Raw genomic sequence first — 18,894 nt, 5'->3', positions numbered from 1 at the left:
ACCCTGAGACCTCTGGCTCTGGCACAATTGTTGAGAGTGTTGGCATTCATGCTGGCTGGGGTCTACATGCCACAGAAACCACAGGAAAAACACTTTTGCAGCTCTTGCCCTTGGTGTGTGTGTGTGTGTGTGTGTGTGTGTGTGTGTGTGTATGTGTGTGTGTGTGTGTGTGTGTGTGTGTGTCTTGGAGGGAAATTATGTAGACTGTGCCAGAACACTAGGTCCAGAACCTACAGCCCTTGGCCTGGGCCAGGTCACAGTTGTCCAGGGTCTCTGGGCACTGCAGGGGCAGGTACTTTCTGTCTTCAGATGCTTCTTTGATCGTGGCAAGCATTTCCCCAGGTCTGCCTGCCCACAGTTGCAAATAACAAGGGTTGTTATTGGCAAATACCAGATAGGTATTAAGATGGTGATTTTTCTTTAAAAAGAGAACAGTTTTCTTTTGGCTCGAGGACATCCCCGGGCTGTATGGACAAGCCACCAGGGCCTTCATGCCAACAGTGGCATGGGGTCCAGAGCTGATCACCACTTATAGGAAGCAGCAGATGCTAAGTGCTCAGGAGGATATGAGTTCCTGGCTTGGTCGCTGAACCACGAATATTCTCCCTGACTTATCTTTGGCCACTACTAAGTGGTCCAGGAGATGTCGAGGGTGTGGCTGTGCAGACACTGAGGCCCGGAGTAGGTAGGCCCACATGGCAGGACTCAAGGCCATGGGGGCCAGCAAGTTTCTAGGGTGAGAAGGCTGCTCTCAACAGCTTTCCCTGGCTTGTCACAGACTAAGGAGGAACTTCATAGACACCCACAGACATGCATTGGATGCCACAGGCTGGTGACTCGCAGTTGGTTCTGGACCTGGTTCCCTCTGATGGGAGTCAGTAGGGGAGCCAGAAAGTTCCTGTTCTCTTCAGAGGTGCTAGGATCCAGTTTTGATGTTCAGGGTCATTTGCCTTTCTTTCTGTCTTTGAAAGCAGACCCACTTCCATGGCTGAGCCATACTATGAAGAGGGCAGCTTAAAGGCAAGAGTCTGACAATAACAGGTGTTTCAACCAAATTACACACATGAGGAGCAGAGTAAGGACCAGGGCTGACCCAATAAGTAAGGCACCAGACACTGGGGCTGCAGAGGAAGCCGGCAAACACGTGTGTCAAAGACCAGCAGCAGCAGCAGCTCCGTGAGAGGGACCCAGCTAAATGACTGACGTCTCTGTCTGCAGGAAGGACTGGGTGCGGGAGCCTCGGTGTATCTGCAGGACGCTTTCTGAACCATTCCGGGACATGGACCAGCTGTGCAGCCGGTAGTCCCGGCTTCCAGGTTGGGTCAGGCACAGGCCTCGCCACCTTCTTTTCAGTTCACACTGTACCTGGGGATGAGGGTGTTAAGGAAGGGTGAGCTCAGCGTGCAGCGACTCACGCATCCTCCAGAGAACACGCAGCGTGGATTCAACCACTAGACAGCAAGCAGCCGGTGTGGAACTCTGGGAGCCACGGGGTGGGTGGTCTGGACCGCCCCCACTCATGCACTGGGCGAGAAGTTTTATCCTCAGGAAGGTGTTGGCTGAGTGTGGAGGGGCAGGCAGAACGAGAGCTGTAGGAGATGGGCCCAGCTTTTTTTGAGAATGAATCCCAGACACTAGCAGGCTATGCTGACGTACTATGGGATGTGTCCTGCCTCGACACAGCCCCATGGCTCCTGCAGAGCCTTCATCAACATCTTCCTCCTTTAAGGACTTTGAGTGAAGGAAATTTTGGAAGCAGACAGGGATGCTGGCTCTGTAAAAGCCTTCCTTAGTGACTTGAAGAAGGGGCTGGTCATCAGGTGAGGGTCATACACAGAGACAGTCAGATTCTGGGGACTGGCGGGGGGAATGGAAGCAGTGGCCCTGTAAGGAGAGCTAACTTGGCTCCTGTCTTATTTTGGGACAAAGTGATGCATGTCTCAACGAGGCCCGGCCCCTCCCATCAATGGACTCAGTTATGGGTTGAAGAGTCAGATGCTGACCATGGGGACGGTTAAGTGCTGTCTGCTCTTCCAGAGGTCCTGAGTTCAATTCCCAGAAACCACACATTGGCTCACACCTGGGATCTGATGCCCACTTCTGGCAGGCAGGTATACAGGCAGCTAGAGCACTCATATAGATTAACTAAATGAACAAACAAATAATGTTGACCATAATGGGGACACTGGGTGGAGGGTTTGGGGACAGGATGTTTGACCTCAGTTGTGTGGGGGCGCCGCTGGGCAGAGGTGGGTGATGGGGCCAACTCCTGACGCAATGTCAGTGCTGATGCTCAATCAACAGAGGGCGGGCTTACCTCACTATTCAGGAAGCAGTATAGCACTGCTACCACCAGGCCCTGCAAAGAGACAACACAGGTGTCAGAGCTGCCCATAGTTTGCAGCGGGCCCCACAGCACCTCCCACACTTACCTGGAAGGATCCAACACACAACTCAAACAGGATCTGGTATGTGGAGGAGATACCAATGGGGAAAGCGGCAAACACCATGTAGTGGACGCCAAACAGGGGGATTAGCAGCAGCGTGGACTTGGCCAGCCTCCTAGCGGAAGGAGAAGGTTGTGGAGCTGTGTGCCATAGTCAGTGACCACGCAGGCGGTCACTCTTCTCGTGCCCAGTGAACCCTCCCTCCCTCCCTTTTTGCGCATTTGGGCAGAATTTGCAGATGGGGCCACATGATTTTGCTCATGAAGATAAGGCTCTTACAGCACACACACTGTATGACCCCAACAGCTCCCGGGGGATTTACTGCCCTTTGTCACCAGTGCCGACTGGTGGGCCACACTAGTCCTAGACAGATACATTCTGTAGGGGGTGGGGCTATTGATTGGGGACAAAGCCTCCAACAAGTAGGACTCTGGATTCCATCCTTAGCACTGGGCGGGGGGCCCTGCATGAGGCATCCCCCCTCTCCCCACCGCACACAGGGTCCTGCATCACTGATACAGGCACCGGTGAGTATAGGTTAGGTCTCCCTGGTATCTGAGATACCTAGCCACAGCTTCCTAGCCTTCTACTGCATTGGGACTATGTGGATTCCTTGTTGCAGCTCAGATTCCAGTCCTCATCAGAATTCTGGACCAGGAACAGCTGGGCAACAGCCTGGGCATCTACATCTCTGCCCAGTTCCTATGACATCTGCTGTCTGTACCCTGTTCTATCATCCCCACACTAGGGACCATCCCCAGGTGCCTCTAACTGCTCAGGAGTGAGTGCTCATCTGAGCAGCCACCTGGAGGCCATGCAGACGTGTGGAAGCCCTGGGTAGGCTGCTGGCTATCACTAAGCACACAGCCCATCTCCTCTAGACTCAGCTACGGGAGGCAGGAGGCTCTTCCTGGTTCCTGTTCCTCTTGCTCCTTTCATTACCTTCTAACCATAATTAATCAGTTTTCTCTCACTTAAAGATATCTGCTTCAAGTCAACACTGAACATGGTGTTTTGCCTAATTTTACACAATCATCTTGTCACAACCTAGAGTTATCTGAAAGGAGGGAACCTCAATTGAGAAAATGCCTCCATAAGATCCAGCTGTAAGGTGTTTTCTTAATTAGTGATTGATAGGGGAGGGCCCAGCCCCATTGTGGGTGGGGCTACCCTTGGGCTGGTGGTTCTGGGTTCTATAAGAAAGCAGGCTGGAGGAAAAGCCCATAAGCAGCATCAGCCTCTGCATCAGCTCCTGACTCTAGGATCATGCCCTTTTGAGTTCCTGTCCTGACTTCTTTCAGATGAACAGTGGTGTGGAAGTGTAAGTCAATTTCGGTCATGATGTTTCATCACAGCAATAGGGTATGCAAGTTCTAGAGGTGTGCGCCTTCCTCCACATATCGTGTCCTATGGTGTATGTGTGTGTGTGTGTGTGTGTGTGTGTGTGTGTGTGTGTGTGTGTGTGTGTGTCTTATTTTTATTTTATCCTATTTGATAACCTGCACAGAAGTCTGGTCCTTTCTGTGATGGCCATGGTGCAAGTGGTAGGAGGTATCTCTGCCAACAGGACATTGCTCCAGATGCCACCTTGCAAATGTGCACCCTCAAGGCTCTGTGCCCAAGTCCTCCAGTGTCAGTGTGGTGGGTCGCCAGGTTCCTGAGCACCATTCCTTTAGCTGAGGTCATAAGGAAGCTGTCAGGGCCTGACATTTGCCTAACCTACCTACCCATCTGGCCCTAGGGAAGCCTATGGGAGAGGAAGGTCTTTAGTCCTTCTTTGCCACAACCCAGGGGTGAAACACAGCCCTCTACCCTCCTCATCACCCTGGAAAAGCACAGACTTCATTACCCCATATGATTGTTTCCAAAATAAATGCATCCATCTCAAGGCCTTCTTAACTAACACTCCCCAGGAACCCAGAGAAAAGGTCAGCACAGACGCTAAACAAGATTTGCCGAAAATCCAAATTCAATTGAAGCTGCCTTTCAGGGCTGCAGGGGATGCCTGAGGACCGTCGTCTCCTATTAGGCAGCGTGTGGTAGCCTATACCTTGTTATGTGAAGCCCAGCAGGTCTCCTCCACTAAGAGAAACTTATTCCTTGGATTCTGTGCACACACAGCATGGCACAACTAAGACATAAATGTCCACCAAATCCTTTCTCTGTGCTTCTGTGCCAGGCACTGAATGTCTTCCAGTTGTTTGTCAACCTTAACATGCAAGGATCTGTTCCATCTTACAGGGAGGCGAGAATACAGGGGAGACCTCTTTCTGCTCAGCCATCGTGCTGGCTCATCACCCACATGGATGCTGCATTTTTTGAAGGGTAAGGCACCAGGGTGCAGGTGGTAACTTGCAGCTGGCTGGGAGCTGGTGACCTGCCAGGGTGACGCAGCTCTCAACACAGCCCCATGTGAGCCCAGCCTCCCGAGCTGCACTGATCACATCACTGAGTTTGTGCTTACATCACACCTGAGTTGGGGATCTTTTTTTTTCTTCTTTCTGTGTGAGTTATGGGTAATTTACAGATTCCTTGGATAGTCATAAATTAGCTGCTGACACGCGTGACCTCTGCCCCGTGCCCTTCTGATTGACACACAGCTTGTTAGATTATTGCTAGGGCAGGTCCAGGCACAAAGTGCCAGCAGTGCTTGTGTGGCCCAGCCCCAGGGTCTGGTGGGGAAGACAGACACTATGAAGAAGAACGTGTGGTCAAAGGGAGATGCCAAGCTGTGATACCACAGCAAGGACACAGACATTAGCAACACCCTCACTACAAGACTCTCTGCATGTTGTCAACCACGAGAGAAGGTTCCCATCTTTTTTAACACCCTCATCCTATCAGGGTGGCTTCTCGAATGCTGGGCTGGCAGACTCTAGTCAGTGGACGTTGAGCCTTAAAGGGCCACCTATGTATTGGGGTCTACTCCCCACAGCTTCACCGTACATTTCTCATGCAGGTACTCACTTGTACTGTGACTGGTCATTGCCACCGACATCTGGGGAGGTTAGCTTCTGAAGTAAGATCCTTACAATGCTGATGAAGAGGGCAAAGTTGACCTTCACAGAGACAAAAAAAAAAAAAAAAAAAAAAAAAAAAAAAAAAACAAACAAACAAAAAACAAAAAACAAAAACAAAACAAAACAAAACAAAAAACAAAACAAAACAACCAACCTGATCTGTGGGAACCTTTAATCTTATCCCTGACCACCCACCTACAGGACTGAGCCACCATCTACCCCAGGCACTAGATTTGCCCACTGCATGAGAGAGGACCTCATGTGGGCACAGAGGGCACTACTATGTAAGGTCGTGAGCAGCTGGAGATGGGCCACAGACTATTGTAATCTCCTCCAAGCTTAGAATCTTCTGGTCTTCAGCCCTCACATCCCACTCTTCCCTGGGTATTGCCCTGGAGGTGATGGGGCAGCCTTCTGTTTAGGAAGGTGGTAGCCACTTGCACACAGGGAAACATGGCGCCTACACCCTGCATGGTGCAGGTACATAAACAAAGATCAGGTCATAGCCTCCCCACAGGCCGATACTTACTACAATAGAGACTAAGATGGGCATCCGGATAACCCACCAGGGGATGCTGTGTTCGTTAGTGTCCCAGCAACTGTTAGAAAGAGACTGGTGTCACCCTGAGTCAACATGCGAACCGGGCTCTGTGCAGAACGCTTCGGCTGAGGACTGGCCTCTCACACGCAGCTTCTTGAGCCTGATACTCCATCTGTCAGTCAGACTCGGCTTGACAAGTCACCTCCAACTAAATCTAACTGCTCTGCATGTGGGGGCGAAACAGCTTTCCACAGTCGGCTAATGGGGAGGTGGGATGGGAGTGTGGCTGCAGGGCTGGGAGGTCTCAAAGCTGCGATGTGAATTTGAAGCACATGCTCTCATCACTTCACGTGATGTCACAGAAGGCCTTTCCCCCCTTTCTGAAAACAACCTCCCACCCCTCTGCCCCATCCCCAATTGTTTGTATCTGTGTTTCAAAGGGAGAATTAAAAAAACGTGCCTTGAGAGTGGTTGAAGTGGTCCTGATTTGCAGTAAGGTTTATCTCCAGCATAAGTGGGATTATGTAAGGCTTTCTGCTCTGGTGTCTACAGCCCGCAATGGATGCTGACTGTTCCAGCAGGGGCAGAGTTCCATGGCCTTGGGCCCCAGCTGGTTTGGCAATGTGACATGGGCAGTTGGGCTAGCTCTGAGAACTCTAGCTCATATTTGTTTTGCAGGGACCCACAGAGCACAGAGTGTGTTCCAGCTGACACTGCCTCAATCATCGGTCCTGCTTACCCAAGGGCCAGCGAACCCAGCTGAGGAAAAGCTGTGGGAGTGGGTGTGGGTGTGGGTGGGGTTTTCTTTCTGTTGTCACTGTAAAGTCACAGAATAACGGAACGGATTGGCTTAGGCCATCCACTCAGAGAGTGACATGTTCTTCAGTGGAGAGTTGATGCCATGGGGTCTTTTGTGAGTTCCGTTTAGGCTAGGGCTGTCTGCATTACTAGGCTCAAACATTCTCAGAGGAGGAGCTGCTCATAGAGGCCATCCAAGCAGCCACATAGCCTGATCTCAGTGCATTTTTTTCTAATAAACCTACTTGTTGCTGCCTGGCTCTTTCGAGGACATCAAGCAAGGAGTCATGCAAAGTATCACTCATTCCGCCTGGTTTGTCCCGATTTTGGCTAAATGCAGGCATGGCCTCACTCTACCCTCTTATTTGGACCATCTTCCAAAGTACACTGAAACATGTAGTGAGCCCGGCTCATATCTTCTAGTCACGGGGGTGCTAAATGGTACCTAGAAATGTCCTGACTGGCTGCAGGTTTTTCTTGTCTCTCTAATGGTTTCTTTAGTTCCCAGATACTCAACCAGCACTGGCAGGCATTGGTTTACAGACATGGATGCACACACAGCACTCACCCTGTGTCTTCCAAAGAGAGGCGGGTTGCTGTCCACGCACCTATACACACACTGGGGATGCCTGTGGAGAGACCCCATAAATTGGCCCATGCTCATTAATGGGGAGCAGCACCCCCACACACCTGGTGCTCAATAGCCAGAACTTCTAAAGAGGAATTTTCTACCAAAATGGAACCTATGGAAGCTCTGGCTTAATGTCTTCATCAATATGGGAAGGTTTATACTTAACGCCTTTGTAGGCAGCAAAGACAAAGCTGAAAATCTGAACGGTGCTGAGATCTGTCTGCTGACAGGGAGGCGGAAGTAAGAGGGAAACACACTCACTGGCTCCCTGTTGCCTGGGGGGCTGTGTGTTTGCCTCCCTGAGCCATGCAAGCTTCTATGCCTTCCTGCTCTGGGAAGGGCTGGGCTCCTGCCAGCAGGTAGCTGGGTCATCAGCCTGCTCCTCTGACTTTTCATTGCTGATATGAGCTGACTGAGAAAAGGAGAGAAGCGACTATTTTGCTACTTGTTAGCAGTGGTTTCATGTAAGATAAAGGGGGCTGTGAACAGGGGTAGAATTCTAAAGCATTGTAAACCATGTCCTTGGTTGGCATCAATGGAACCCCCTCAGTGCACCCAAGGTCACCACAACGTATACCGTGGGAGTAGAGTTCTGAGCAGAAACCTAGATATTTTGTACAGATGAGATGAGAGTCCGAATGGAGACTGTGAAGCCCTTACCCCATCCGATCAGAAGGTAGGTCAGGAAGCACCTGCTGGGGGGCAGGACGGCCACGAGGAGGGTGTGTAGGTAGAGACCCTCCACCAGGAGCCAGTAGAAGTTTGCCATGATGCAGTACTGGAAGAATACCAGGCTGAGCTTGCAGCCGACCTGGAACCACAGACAGAGAATGTGCCAGTCAGTAAAAATAGTTATGGTAGGTGGGGCTGCTTCTCTTTGTTTAGATAAGTTGTAAAGCCAAGCCAGGGTGCTGACTTGGAGGGACACTGTAATATCTTGGCCTGGCAGAGGCCAAAAAAAAAAAAAAAATGTGTTATACTGAGGCAGAACCCTTTGTATATACAATGCCAGGGAGCCTCTGACTCACTGAAGAGAGAAGCGCAGGCAGAGAGTTCCTGGGAGCCGGTTACTGGACACCAGGCTCAGATGTACTTCCTTGTGCTTGACTGTCCCTTCCTGCTATGTTCCTCATGGTCCCTCTGACTGGTACTTCCTCAACTGCCTACTCTAGAGGCTCACCCTCTCCAGGAGAGCGTTGCTAGGCAAAGTAACGGGTGGGATGGCTTGTTTCATGGTTTCTACTGATGTGTTTGAAACACCGTGACCAAAAGCTGTTGAAGGAGGAAAGGGTTTATTTCACCTTATAGCTCTCAAGTCACACTTCATTACTGAGGAAAGTCAAGGCAGGAGTATGGAGGCAGGGCCTGAAGCCAAGGCCACAAGGAATGCTGCCCACTGCCTTGCTCCTCACGGCTTGCTCAGCCAGGGAGCTGGATCCTTTCACATCAATCAAGACAATGCCCACAGGCCAATCTGGTGGAGGCATCTTCTCAACTGAGACTTTCACTCGCCGAGTGACTCTAGTTTGTGTCAAGTTGACATAAGCTAGCCAAAACAGTGCTATGGACATTTGAGGCACCTGCAGCGGCATGGGCCAGGATACCTGTAGTCTGTCAGTGACTTGCTTGATGCTGGGGGAAGGGTAGGGTCTGCCCGGTGAACCTGCAGCTCCCTGGCCTCACCCCTGCATCTGAACACAGGATGAGCACTGGAGAAGGCTGGCAGACTGTGGTCATTTTCTTAATAAATGAGAGAAGTTTGGGAAGAGAAAACAGTGGGCCAAAGCTAGGTTCCTAGACTTTTAAAAAAATTGACAACCTTTAATTTATGCCATTTTCCCTCCAGTCAAGATCATTTTAAAACTCCTAGGAAAAATAGTTCATTTGCTATACTTTATTTCCAACTCTAATTAATTCCTCAAAATTTGAATACCCACTCTTTTACAATCTTTTCATGTATATGTAGGTGTGTGGTTACCCGGCCCACATACAGATACACATTTGTGCTCACTCATATGAGTGGGCACAATAATATATCACATATGTGAACATATATCACACATATATGATACGTTTATATTTACATATATAAATATATATCACATGTATTTAAGTATATACCCATCCTATGAATAAAAGACATCCATCACACATATTGTATCTATAATACAAGAATCTCTGATATATGTATATTTACTTGTATATATCTGTAGACATACATATTTATGGATAGATAAATGAGAATAGAGCTGAAAGCCATTTCTCAGTGGCTCACAAAGTTGAAATCCATGATTTATGAAATCCCTGCTCTTATGGAAGGAGACCAAAGGTTTAAATACTCTGGTTACATATTTTACATCACACACAGGGTGGATGTACTTCCAAGAAACACGGAAGCCTTTCCAGATGGTCTGCATGGCTGTGAGGGCCTTGACCTCAACACGCTGAACCCCACCCATGCCCCGGCCTGCCCCACGTGGCTATAGTCTTATGCTTTGCTGCCTCCTTTTTCTCTAAAGGAAAGTAAGGTCAAACAAGCTCCTATTTCTAGGAACAGCCAGACACCAGAGACTTCCTGCTGTGTATCTTCACCATCAGTGAAGAGTCTCGAAGCTTCTGATCTTAGAGTGGGATCCTGCACAAAAGTGCCACAATAACTCAGCCATCAAAGTGGGAAAACAAAGGTCCGTAACTTAGTATCTTGTAATCATCCATTGGGACAGTCTGGTAGGCAATAACCTGTTTAAATGTATCTTGCTTCTTAACACTTGATAAAGACTACCCTACCTTAAAACACAAAAGGAGTAAGTTACAAGTCTATTAAAGACAGAAATGAACAAAATTGAAAATAAATACCTCCTAATCAAGATAGGAAACCTGAAACCCAAACATGAATGTAATGCTGATAGGCTAGAAGATAATTTTGAGCAAACAAATATACTGAAAACTTCTAGGAAGCAAAACACCACTAAAATGCAACTGACACATGATGGATCTGGAAACACATTCGCAACAGAAACATAAAATGCTCCTTTCAGTAGAGAGCAATAATAAGAAATGTGTCAAGGAAAAGGCACAATGTTTTGTGAGGCTGATGGAATCCCAGAAGGATGGCTGCTCTTGGCAGTGTCTTTGAACAGGATACCCGATGCCAAGGGTACAGCACCAGGTCAGAGTCCTCCTGGTGCCTTTCAAAAAGCAATCAACTCATTTGCTTACAATGTAAAATGGATCTGCCCTTTGCAAGGCACCAGCCCCCAGGTGGTGGTGTGAGGAGGGGTTTTGGTGGGTGATGAGATCATGAGAGACATGGTTGAGAATCGGGTTCTTTATCTATGACCCTCATGGGATGCCAAGTTGGTGGTGCTTTGGTCCAGAACAGTAAGAAACAAGCATGTGTGCTGTTGTGACTGCTCAGGTTGCTGAGATGCTCTGAGCTGACTGCTCCACCTGTGTGGTCCTTCTCACAGAAACACTGACACATCAGTGTGTGTGTGGAAGAGCATGCCTGGAGACACAAAAGACACAGGCAAAACCAAGACCGTGCCCCTACTGGGGAGCCAGTCAGATGGATTATGCTGACCATGCGGTGGCCATGACATGATGAGCCTAGATGGCTGAGAACAGGGCACAGGGAGAAAGTGCAGAAGTTCACTTATGATGCTAACTGGTGTCAGAAATGCTGCTTCTCACCTGCTTCCCTTTACTCATTGATAACAAGTGTCATCTGTGAGGACCAGAGGCCTGAGGAACATGGGGTCACCTTCTGACCTCACCTTTTACAACAGCAGTCACTGAACCATACAACACTGGAGTCCATGGGTGTTGGGGACACCTGCTGCTGCCCTGGCAGGCCAGTGCAGGAACAGCAGTGCAGGGAACAATTAACAGGGCCAGACAAATCAGCAGCAGGCATCTGAGAGTCTCTGTGTGTATATATACATGTGCACATTCATGTGTCTGGGGTGCATGTGCATATGTCCACACGGACATACTTGGGATGCATGTACACCTGTGTTTGGACAGTGTCTTGCATGTGTGCATTTTTGTGAGTGTGTTTGTTCATCCTCTGTACAGGTACATGGGCAAAGTCACTGTTCCACTCACTTCCTATTTTCATCCTGGCATCAGCTGTGTGGCTATGTGGGATGAGTACCTTGGCAAGCTTCTAGCCTGGATCACTGGCCTGCCATCCCCTCATTCCCCCAGACACTCGGAGAGAGCCTGTTTCTGCCCAGGTGGGTGTTCGGGGCTTGCTGTAGTGTTTAGGGCTTATCTGCTTCCCTAATCCTGGCAGGCAGGACTCAGGCTTTTTAGAATCCGCAGACCTCAAGAGAAATCTGTTCGGCTCGCCAGTGATGAGCTGCCCTGCCTCATGCAAGCTGCCCAGAAGTTGAGGAAGTCGTGCAGCCTCCAGGCACATGGAAGAGCTGTTCTGCCAGCCTCCCCTGGCCAGGAAGAGGCCTCTTCTTCATGTGTGGAATCATTCTGCTGCCTGGAAAAAGCAATTTATCACATTGCGGGGAGCATTTCTGGTGGGCTGCTTGGGAGGAATAAATGGAAAAATGGAGTTGGAAGGAAAATGTTTTCCTATTGCTCATTCTGCAATCTGACTCTGTTTTGCTAATGTGTTCAGAACTTTATCATTCTTCAGACAGCCCCATCCGTTGCCTCCTCTCTCCCCTCCACGCCGTGTTCTGCCTTCCTTCGTTGGCTCCTTCTGTGTCCCTCCTGTATGCCTCCTCTATTCAGGAATCCCAGGGCCATCAGGTATTGGGGCACAGATGGATCCTCTACTCCCCAGAGAATAGCTCCAGAAACAGGCTGGAGGAACCTGTCCCCATTTCCAACTTTCATCCCCAGCCCTTAGCACTGGCTGGTGTATGCTGGCTAGTGTGTGTGAGACCCTGGGTGCGTGAGTAGCAGCTCTTCAGGTTGGATCCTCAACACCTTGGGAGAACGTCAGGATTTCCTCAGCTCAGTCTTACTAACAGGCTAAGTCCTGGCTCAGAAATTACTCACAAACAGTGCAGGCAAGCAGACTGGACCTGGGAGGAGTTCATTAGTGTGGTGGGAGGCAGAGATTCCCTGTAGGAGCTGGCCACTTGGAGAGCGTGTGTGGGGTGGTGGTACCACTCTGTCCTTTTCTACTTCAGGGGGCTTGCTGCCTTCCCTCTGCCCCTCCACATGGAGGGTTAAGGTTTTGGGTGTCTCATCAAGGTAGAGTTAAGCATGGGTGCTTCAGATAGAGGTGGGTATTGGGTGGTCTCTGAGGATCAGTTTCTTTAGTAAAAGAGCTAAGGAACGTAAGTTGAGCACCTCTGGAAAGCACGTGGTAAGACCCTCATCTCAGGACCAGAGCTTCAGGACAGCAAGGTATGCCCAGGGGCAGAATTTTCCACAAGGTAGAGCCTGCTTTTGACTTTGCTAACGTAACAGATCCCTTTAAAGCCCATTTCTGCATCATGACCCTGGAGAATGCCCTTCCCTGTAGGAAGATGGTGATGGCTACACACAGCTGGAAGGCTATGCAGCTACAAGGCACTTTGCTGTGTCAAAACTAAACTAAGTAAAATCCATTCAGGTCAAACCAGCTGTTAGAAGACGAGTCTACTGACAGGCAGCATGGTGAGGTAGTTCAGTGTCCTGTCTCGTTATGTTACTGAGACCGCAGGTCAGGAACAACACAGCAAATGTCCACATGTGGAGCAGAGAAAGCCCTGGGAAGGCTTGCATGTAGGCAGCTCTCAAGTGCCTGCCCAGTTGCCTTGAGTAGGCAGCAATCACCACTGTGAACCTCACCAGCAGAGGAAGGCAGAATGGCCACGCACCTGAGAGAACTCCTGCCGCACTGCAGAAACTAATCATTAGCATCGTTTGCTCTTGTTATCAAAGACATAGACTAAGTGCATTTCCCACAGGCACTGCCTGGGGTTTATATACCATGTGAGTTGACTTTTCTACAGCAGATGGGTAGAAGGATTTATTCCTTGGAATCTGGGTGATTTAGATGAAAGTGTATGCTTATTTACAAAAGGAGTTGTCACCACTTCATACTGCACTCATTTCCTCATTTGTCACCAGGGCCTTGCGCCTTTAAATTTTCTAGCTCCCACTCTGGCTAGACACCACCCAGCCTTCTTGTGGACCTGGCCTTGCCTGCTCACCCAGCCTGATCCATTCAGCCTCTTCCCATTGCTCAGGCTGGAGCAGGACTTGGCCTCTGCTGCACCTTTGAGAGGGAGGAGGTTGGTAGGCACTAGCGTCTCTCTCTATCCAACGATCTCGCCCTTAGGATAGTCTTACCCAGGAGGCTGACTGGTCATGGCAGCGCAGTGTACCCGAGCTGGAGTAGAGGACGCTGTCCTTGACCAGTACCGAGATGGCTCTCAGCATGAAGGACAGGAACAGATTCAGGTGGATGTAGTTCCTGGTGCAGTGTAGCTTCCTGAAGTGGGAGAAATCAATGTTTAATCATCATCTTCTCTTCTCACAAAGTTAGCCATTTATTTAACTTCCATTATCACAGCATATCTATTGTTTGTTTCTAGTTTGGATCATGATAAATATTTTTACACATGCACTCTCCTTTTATTTCAGATTTTCTCCTGAGGGTGGAGTTCAGTATGAATATATAATGCAAAAGCCACCCTGGACTGCCTTAGTCCTGCAACCAGCTGTGCAACCAGCTATGCTCTGTTCCCACACATGGCTCCAGGACACAGGCTGTGCAGCTGAGTGTGGAAGCCTCATTGTCTCCCCTCTCTGCTGTTGCTTGTGGTCGTGATGCTCTGATGCTTCTACTTTGAACAGAGCCACAGCTTGGCCTTACCCATCCCTCAGCTGATTCTTGGCCTCAAAGGCTTCAACTCTGATGCATAACTTTCTGTATTAGGTGGGGAACTGTCTTCCATAAAAGGCGACTTTCTCCTTTTTATATCGACACTAAGGCTGGCTCACTAAAGGCAGCACAATTTGATTCCTTCCCATTGACCCCCCTTTTCCTGGTCACGCAGGCTCTTACTTGCTTTTGACTCTTTCATAGCTCTGGACATGTGCTAACCAGTCATCAGCCATGAGCTACACAAACAAGTGAGACTAAAATATGCCCAAATGTGGGCTGATTTCAAATTTTATGTAATTTTAAGTAATCTAAAGTTAAAAGCTAGAGTAGCATGAGCTGCTTTTCTTTTGTACACTGTGCTCATGTTTTAGTAGAGTTGTATTTCACTTTAACAGAAGCACCATGTATGTATCCACGTGTGTGTGTGTGTGTGTGTGTGTGTGTGTGTGTGTGTGTGATGTGCACTGTGGCAGTGTCAGGTGTATGTACTCTTTAGTAGACTTGTATTTCACTTTAACAGAAGCACCATGTATGTATCCACGTGTGTGTGTGTGTGTGTGTGTGTGTGTGTGTGTGTGTGTGTGATGTGCACTGTGGCAGTGTCAGGTGTATGTACTCTTTAGTATTACACACAAGTGAGACACTGATGTCACAGAAGTTAATAGATTAATTCAGTTGGAGTTACTTTCTTTTCTGTGCACAAATGAAACATTGTAATATGTTAATATTTTTTGGAGACCGAATGAGTTTTGGTAATAGTTGTGAAAAGTCATATTTAAATATTTGTGTGAATATGTTAATTTGGTTGAAAGTATTTTTTATTTTGTAAAATAAGTGTAGCCAAGCCTGAGAATTTAAAGTGAAGACGTATTGCTGGCATGAAGACCATAACAGTTAGTTGAGGCTATGTCACCAATTTCATGAACAGCAGATGGTAGAGGGAGACAAAAACTTTCATTGGATAAAAATGTTGAGTTAGTAAAGTGGGGACCTTAAAAAAAAAAAAGTCTGTTTAATTCAACAAGAACTTTCCAAAAGTAAGTCACCTGAAATTAGAATTAAAATTCCAACAGAGGAGGCCAGTGAAAACAGTGGAACAGAGGCCCTGGTCCAGCATTTCCAAGAAACCCTGAAAACCTGGCAAAACTACTCAAACTGCTCCTGTCAGGACTCTGGAAAATAGCCAGAGTCACTATCTATGTGCTCCCTCCCCCTAGGCGAGCACGGTGTGGGCCAGCCTTGCCTATGTGCTCCCTCCCCTCAGGTTAGCGTGGTATGGGCCAGCCTTGCCTCATCCTAGGGTATATGTCCACCTTTGTGTTATCCTGAAGACTGTAGCTCATGTTCTCAGTGTGGTCTCAGGAATTACCTACAAATACAAGCTACTTAAAAAAAACCTTCTGAGTTCATAGAACAACTTGTGTGACCTCCCAGAACCCACTCCGACTGAGCCTCAGCTGTAATGAACGCCAGATAGTTGCTGGCTGTTGCCTAAGGCCAACACTAACAGTTGAGGCAAATAACAGACATTCTGGAGTCTGAGAAGAAAGGCGGAGGAGAGAAGGAGACTTCCTCGGGAACCAGGGACTTGGAAAGCTTTCATGTATACAGAGGGACATGGATGCCCGCATACATACTCTGGGCAGGTCAGGTGCTCCAAAAGAGCTTTCACTGCAGGTGAGTTTTAGACTTAGCATAAGCAAAAGACACGCATACCTGGGACCAAGAGGGGCTTCAGGGATAACTTGAGTGTTTGAGAGAGAGAGAGAGAGAGAGAGAGAGAGAGAGAGAGAGAGAGAGAGAGAGAGAGAGACTATCTCAAAATGACAGTAAAGGAGAGGGTTGAGCTGTGCCGCAGTGATAGGTTGCTTGTCTAGCCTTTGTAAGGCCCTGAGCTCAATCCCAAGTACCACAAAAATAATAAAATAGAATAAATAGTGTAGACGCACCTCCTACTCATGATAAAGGACACAAAACTGAGAGATAAACAACTCATTTCCAGAGTTGTTATATTATTAAAATTGTCCAATATCAACGAAAAGGTTTTGAAGCACTATAAGAAGCAAGAAATCTGAATCACTAATAGGAAAAACAAAGGGAACAAAACCTTCCCTTGAAAAACCACATGAGTCTTGAAAAAGAAAAAAAAAAAAACCCCAGCCAAACAAAAAAGTTACATGAAGAAAATTTACTAGACAGAAGCTTAAAGCCAAATGCCTTGACTATGTTTAAAGAACAGAATAAAATAAAGAGAACAATCCAACAAACACAGATTTTTCAATAAAGTAGTGATATTTGAGGAAGAAGCTAAATACAGTTTTGGATTTAAAATGTGTAACTGGCATTAGAAGTTGCCTAGAGATTGCCAAGGAAACTCTAGGCATGCAAAGGAGAGAGACAGTGAGTTTAAAGATCAAATGACCCAGTCCTAGAAGCTGCTATGCTCTGATTGGCTCAATATGGAAACATTTCATCTTGGAGTAGGGTCATTAAGACTGTGCTAGTAAGGCCTGGTGGTGGTGGTACACACCTTAAGCCTTTAATCCCAGTATTTAGGAAGTAGAGGCAGGCAGATCTCTGTGAGCTCCAGGCCACCCTGGCCTATGGAGTAAGCTCCATGATATCCAAAGCTATACAAAGGAACAAAAAGACAAAAAAAAAAAAAAAAAAAGATATTCAAGTAAACAAAACTTACCAGGCCCAGGCTCAGAAAATAAACACCTCCCAGGTCTTAGGAAGTTTCTGAAACTTATAATATTCACAAGGACTCTCCTCAAACAGCAACAACTTCTGAGTAGAGGAGACTCTCCAACCTGTTTATCAGCCTGCAAACTGAGAGAAGGAACTCCAAGCACGCAGCCTTTGTGAATTATCATCTGTGCCTGAGTGGGCTTTCCAGGGCTGCATTTGCTTTTGAGTCGCTCATGTCTCTGTAAGTAACCTGTTGTCCATACTGCTGTAATTAGCCTCAATAAATTCATTGGCTCACTAATCTAGACTTGAGTAGAATTACTTTGATCAGATGCAGGTTCCTCTTTACTTGTTTATTTCCATTTATTTATGTGGTAAATAGATGTTTGTTTATGGCTGAAAAAGTCAGACATCAGAAGCAGAAAAATAAATAGACGAAGAAAAACAAACAAAACAAACAAACAAATAATCCCCAAAGACATGGAATACTACCATTGCTTACATACTAGAAGCCCTAGATTCTATCTAAAAATAACATGCAATTGCAAGGACCTCAAATGGCCAGAGCAATCCTAAAGAGAACAAAGTGGAACAACTCACTTCTGGACTCAGAACTTTCTGGAGACTATGGTGACCTAGGTATGGCTCTGCAAATCACCCAGTGCATCAGAGTGAGAATCTTAAGATGCACACACTTATGGCCAGCTGGCTTCTCATGAAGCCAGGAGCATTCAATAGTCTTTTAAACTGTTGATGTTAAACCACTAGGTAGGACTTGTGAGAGAATAAAGCTAGACTCCCATTTCATAGCATATGAAAAACTAACTAAAAATGAACGAGTAATCAAAATACAAGAGCTAGAAGTATAAGACTATTTTGGGCTGGAAAAATGTGACCTTGGATATGACAAAGGTCTCTTAAATATTATACCAAAAGCACAAGCAACATAACAAAAAATAGACAGGGTGGACTTCATCAAAATTTAAAACTTTCACATATTAAGTATATACCACCAAGCTTAAGGTAAACCTAAACAGTGGTAGAAAACACTTGTAGACTAGACTTATAATACAAGCGAGTATCTATAGTATATGAAAAATTCTTAAAATATAACAAGAAACAAAAATTGAATTAGAAACTGCACAGACATGGGACTAGAGGAGATATGAAAATAATCAAAAAGCACAGGAGGAAGCTAGAATGACGGCTTAAGTTGGTGAAGTGTTTGCTGTACTCAGCATTAGGACCCTAGTTAGATCTTATAGTTCTTTGTGAAAAAGTCAGGTGCAACATCAGGGAGGTGGGGGCTACAGCATCCCTGTGAAACACCAGGTGCAGCACCAGGGAGGTGGAGGCTACAGCATCCCTGTGAAGCATCAGGTGCAGCACCAGGGAGGTGGAGGCCAGAGCATCCCTGTGAAACACCAGGTGCAGCACTAGGGAGGTGGAGGCTACAGCATCCCTGTGAAACACCAGGTGCAGCACTAGGGAGGTGGAGGCCAGAGCATCCCTGTGAAACACCAGGTGCAGCACTAGGGAGGTGGAGGCCAGAGCATCCCGGTGAAACACCAGGTGCAGCACCAGGGAGCTGGGGGCTACAGCATCCCTGTGAAACACCAGGTGCAGCACCAGGGAGGTGGACACTACAGCATCCCTGTGAAACACCAGGTGCAGCACCAGGGAGGTGGACACTACAGCATCCCTGTGAAACACCAGGTGCAGCACCAGGGAGGTGGAGGCCAGAGCATCCCTGTGAAAGACCAGGTGCAGCACCAGGGAGGTGGAGGCCAGAGCATCCCTGTGAAAGACCAGGTGCAGCACTAGGGAGGTGGGGGCTACAGCATCCCTGTGAAACACCAGGTGCAGCACCAGGGAGGTGGGGGCTACAGCATCCCTGTGAAACACCAGGTGCAGCACCAGGG

The 18,894-nt window shown here is 47.8% G+C and overlaps 1 protein-coding gene across 1 annotated transcript in view; it reads right to left on the bottom strand.

Annotated features, from left to right (window-relative positions):
• Positions 1-407: 407 nt before the first annotated feature.
• The window catches only part of Vipr2 (vasoactive intestinal peptide receptor 2), a 69,045-nt gene continuing 50,558 nt past the window's right edge, over positions 408-18,894 (bottom strand). The window contains exons 6-13 of the mRNA XM_051152483.1: positions 13,744-13,885; positions 8,098-8,248; positions 7,375-7,435; positions 5,997-6,066; positions 5,415-5,506; positions 2,433-2,562; positions 2,318-2,359; positions 408-1,365 (exon numbers count right to left, since the gene is read on the bottom strand). Coding sequence (XP_051008440.1) covers positions 1,192-1,365; positions 2,318-2,359; positions 2,433-2,562; positions 5,415-5,506; positions 5,997-6,066; positions 7,375-7,435; positions 8,098-8,248; positions 13,744-13,885 — 862 coding nt within the window. The 3' untranslated portion in view covers positions 408-1,191. The remainder of the gene's footprint in view (positions 1,366-2,317; positions 2,360-2,432; positions 2,563-5,414; positions 5,507-5,996; positions 6,067-7,374; positions 7,436-8,097; positions 8,249-13,743; positions 13,886-18,894) is intronic.

The sequence above is a fragment of the Acomys russatus genome, chromosome 1 (assembly GCF_903995435.1).
Source record: "Acomys russatus chromosome 1, mAcoRus1.1, whole genome shotgun sequence".
Lineage (NCBI taxonomy): Eukaryota > Metazoa > Chordata > Mammalia > Rodentia > Muridae > Acomys > Acomys russatus.
This window is presented reverse-complemented; position numbering and strand designations above follow the sequence as displayed.